General features: G+C 43.4%; 1 protein-coding gene across 1 annotated transcript; it reads left to right on the top strand.

Annotated features, from left to right (window-relative positions):
- The first annotated feature begins 212 nt into the window (after positions 1 to 212).
- On the top strand, positions 213 to 4,032 carry LOC100682473 (bifunctional nitrilase/nitrile hydratase NIT4). The gene is made up of 5 exons (XM_044547646.1): positions 213 to 644; positions 1,628 to 1,807; positions 2,665 to 2,958; positions 3,200 to 3,481; positions 3,702 to 4,032. Exons 1-5 carry the CDS (start codon positions 506 to 508, stop codon positions 3,827 to 3,829), a joined length of 1,023 nt encoding a protein of 340 aa, XP_044403581.1. The 5' UTR covers positions 213 to 505; the 3' UTR covers positions 3,830 to 4,032.
- Positions 4,033 to 4,242: the final 210 nt, after the last annotated feature.

Raw genomic sequence — 4,242 nt, forward strand, 5'->3', positions numbered from 1 at the left:
CACATACAGATGTATATAGACATATTTTAGAGTGTAGATTCATTCATTCTGCTTCGTGTAGTCATTTGTTGAAATGACAATTACTTAGGAACGGAGGATGATGTGTGTAATAAGTATATTAAAAAAAGATGCGAAAGTACTCCACGAGATCACATACTCAAAGTTAATCGTCAACTCGTCATCCTCCTCCTCTCCTCTCTCTTCCTCGTTGGCCCTGCCTTTAAAAGTCGCCAGTCGCCACCAAACTCACCACGAATGGGCTGGTGCTCCCCATCCACTCCCCGGCAGCTGCTATCCACCGTCGCGCTCTTTGCCTTCGGCGCGGGGCTCCTCTCCTACGGCGCTCACCTCTCCTACGTCCACATCGAGCCCCAGCGCGCGCGCACCCTCGCCCGCGATCAGTTCGTCCGCGACTACCTACGCAGGAAGCACGACAAGTAGCCCGCACCCCCCACGACACCCCCTCCTAGTCCGCTCGATTTCTCGCCCTTCCTCCTCGGCGGCGATGGCTTTGTCCCCCGCGAGCGTCGGGCCGGTGATTCCGGAGGTGGAGATGAACGCCGGCGCCGATCAGGGCTCCACCACCGTGCGGGCCACTGTCGTGCAGGCCTGCAGCGTTTTCTACGACACTCCTGCAACGCTCGGTGCGTGCTCCCACCCTGTTGTTGTTTCCTTTTGCTGCTAGTAGTAGCTCGTATGGTGTTCGATCATTTGTCTCGCTCGTGTGTCTGTTTGGATCGGGTGCTGAGCGCTAGGTGTTTGCTTGCTTGTCTCACTAGCACGAACTTGACTTGTTGTAGTCGATCAGACTGATGCCTCAAATCGCAAGGATGGTGCACCGATCTGTAATACTCCTATTATTTTCCCTTCTTATTGTGGTCTTCGATGTATACAAAGGAAGTGCCTTGCTTTCTCAACGTCAGTGGACTGATGAAAACGGAATTGATAGCTTCTCTTTAATAGTAGTTGGTGTAGTTTTCTTAGTGGCAAGTTACTAAGTTCCAGTCTTTCTTGCTCGGAAAACAACGTGTTTGTGTGCTGGTGTGGTATAAACTATCCACTTTGGATGCCAAGGGGACAGATGCTCGTGCTAGATTTGTTTTTTTTCTCTTTCTCAATTATACATGTGTCGAAGCAATTATTGCTCTACAATTTGTGGTTATGCGGAAGGGGCATTGGATAGAAGTCAGTACCAAACTTGTTTGTTTTGCCACAGAGCTGTGATGTCAATCTTTAAGAAAGCGAACACTAACTTGCAGTCTCCTAGTGAGAGATTCCTTTCGCGTCGATAAAATTCGATTATCTATTTGTTTTCTTGCATCTTTTCTCCTTTTTTTTCTATGATGTTCCCTGTTAAGCAAGATCTATTGGAGAGTTGAGGCCTCATATAGTTTTTCTTAGTCTATTAATTAACAGTCATTAATCACTTAACTGCAATAATCAGTGTGCCACCAAATCGAGTGAAGAATAAAATTAATAAATACAGTATTATGCCGAAAGAGTGCAAGGATTTGAAATAGGAAATGCATGTTGGTAGGGTATCTTGTACTCCATTTATTTACATGAATTCCTTACAGGACTGGACAATGTTTTGTTGCTGCTAATTTCGTAAATGCATTGTCGACAGATAAAGCAGAGAAATTGATAGCGGAGGCTGCTGGATATGGTTCACAGTTGGTTCTTTTTCCAGAAGTCTTTGTTGGTGGCTACCCTCATGGGTCTACCTTTGGACTGACTATTGGCAGTCGATCTGCCAAGGGAAAAGAAGACTTCCGGAAGTATCACGCGGCTGCCATAGATGTGCCTGGTATTCCAAGATACTGTCAATATATATATACTCATTGTACATTATTTTTTCACAATAGTCACCATGCTTCATCATTTTGCTTGACGCTTATCCTTTCCTAGTGTACATTTTGCTTCGGATAAATAGAAATACACCTACAACCAAACTTTTTTGTTCGGTTTTGGAACTGTAGATTCAATCCATATGTTGAGCTACAAATTTTGAAGCACACAATTATTTTTTGATGTGTTACAGTTACATTGACAGTATATTCAAACAGTGTAGTGCTAGAAATGAAGTATAAACCACAAAATAATGTAAGACTATGTATCGCTTCTTTTTCCTACATCGTCGAAAAATGGAAAAGCAAGCATGGAAAACCTCAAATTTGCTGTCCAGGCCACAAGCTGATAAGTTACAGCTGGTATTACGACTGAGCTGAAGTGTGTATCATATTTGGTTCCTGTTTCCGTGGTTCACAGCATTTCAAGAAGTAGAGCTCTTCTTCCAAAACAAAGTAGAGCTCCATAATTGATAGAACTTTGCTTTTGACCTTGTCGCCTGTATTTGTTAAATTTCTTTGTTATTCGTTTGGTTGATGGTGTAATTCAAATCATCACAACAGAGCATAGTGAAAAAGTCATGTGAGCTTGCACCTCTTGTTAACTACCGCTGATAAAAATGAATAAATCAACAAAGCATATAATAAACATCAGTACTCACATGTTGTTAGTTAGCATTTGCATCTTCACTTCTTTCACATTTAGACCCACTATCTTCCACTTCCCAATGGATCTATCTTTTCCTGCCACAAAATATTTCTTTAGTACCAATCTGTTAGTATTGCAGACCATTTTACACACATTCAAAAAATGCAGGCCCAGAGGTTAGCCGCTTAGCTGCATTGGCCGGAAAATACAAGGTCTTTTTGGTGATTGGGGTTGTTGAAAGGGCAGGCTACACACTGTACAATACAGTGCTCTCCTTTGATTCTCTGGGAAAGTACCTAGGAAAACACCGCAAGCTCATGCCTACCTCACTGGAACGAGTATTCTGGGGGTTTGGAGATGGATCTACGATACCTGTTTATGATACTCCACTTGGAAAGATAGGTGCCGTCATCTGCTGGGAGAACAGAATGCCACTTATCAGGACAGCGATGTATGCCAAAGGTATTCCGAGTTCTTGCGATGTAATATGTTTCCCAACCTCAACACTTCCTCCGTTTCAAGATTATTGAATTTTATTGGCAGAAACTAAGATCCCACATAAGAGTTACTAGATTGGCTCAACGCATTAACGTACAAAAGAATGGCAGCATGAAATCTAAAACTAGAGATAAATGCTGACAACGAACCATGACATGTAGTTGAGTTTATATTTTCCCTGACGTGCACTCCTATGCTTATCCAGGTGTTCAAATATACTGTGCTCCCACTGCGGATGCGCTGCCAAGTTGGCAGGCTTCCATGACACACATTGCGCTTGAAGGGGGATGCTTTGTTCTGACAGCAAACCAGTTCTGCCGCAGAAAAGACTTTCCTCCCTCGCCTGAGTATACCTTTGGTGGCCATGAGGAGGAGCCATCCCCAGAAACCGCTGTTTGTCCTGGAGGGAGCGCCATCATCTCGCCATCTGGGACAGTGTTGGCAGGTCCCAACTATGAAGGCGAGGCCCTCCTCACAGCTGACCTGGGTAAGAAGAAACCGATGACTCCCAAGTCTATGCTAAACACATACTATCATTTTGGGTACTTATACGCAGTACGACACGGTGTATGGATTTTATCTATTCATATGTTTTCAGTAATCTACAGTTATCAGTATTGCAGCTGTCACCTACATAAATCAGTATTGTGACAGAAACATGACAAGCATATAAATTCTTACTAGAAACTTGGTGATATGTTTTGCAGACCTTGGAGAAATTGTTCGAGCCAAGTTTGATTTCGACGTCGTGGGACACTACGCGCGCCCTGAGGTGCTGAGCTTGACCGTGAAGACCGAACCGAAACACGCCGTGTCTTTCACTTCTACTGTCTGATAGATTTGAGGCCGCAAAGAGGGACGATATTTTGAAGACCTGATGTCCAGTAATCTTCCATAGTCGTGTATAACAAAGTTGTGATCCAACGTCTATCTGTCGGCATTACAACAATAATTGTGCCTTCATATATATTTTTTGTAAAGATTCGGAGAAGATGCTTGTTAGCATAAACAATTAAGGCATGCACATGCCCTATTTTACAGGTCTTGTCATCGGTCATTCTCTACTGGTTTGCTATCATACTCTCACTCGTAGTCACCGGCCGCCATATATACAAATCCTATCAACTTTAACATCTTAGCACACAGGGATGTGGATGCTTTCCGAACATCACCTTCCCGTTGTATGTTTTTCTCTTTGATTCAACCACTGGTATGTACTTCACCAAAGAAAAAAAACATCACTGGTCT

This window comes from Triticum aestivum, chromosome 6A, assembly GCF_018294505.1.
Source record: "Triticum aestivum cultivar Chinese Spring chromosome 6A, IWGSC CS RefSeq v2.1, whole genome shotgun sequence".
Lineage (NCBI taxonomy): Eukaryota > Viridiplantae > Streptophyta > Magnoliopsida > Poales > Poaceae > Triticum > Triticum aestivum.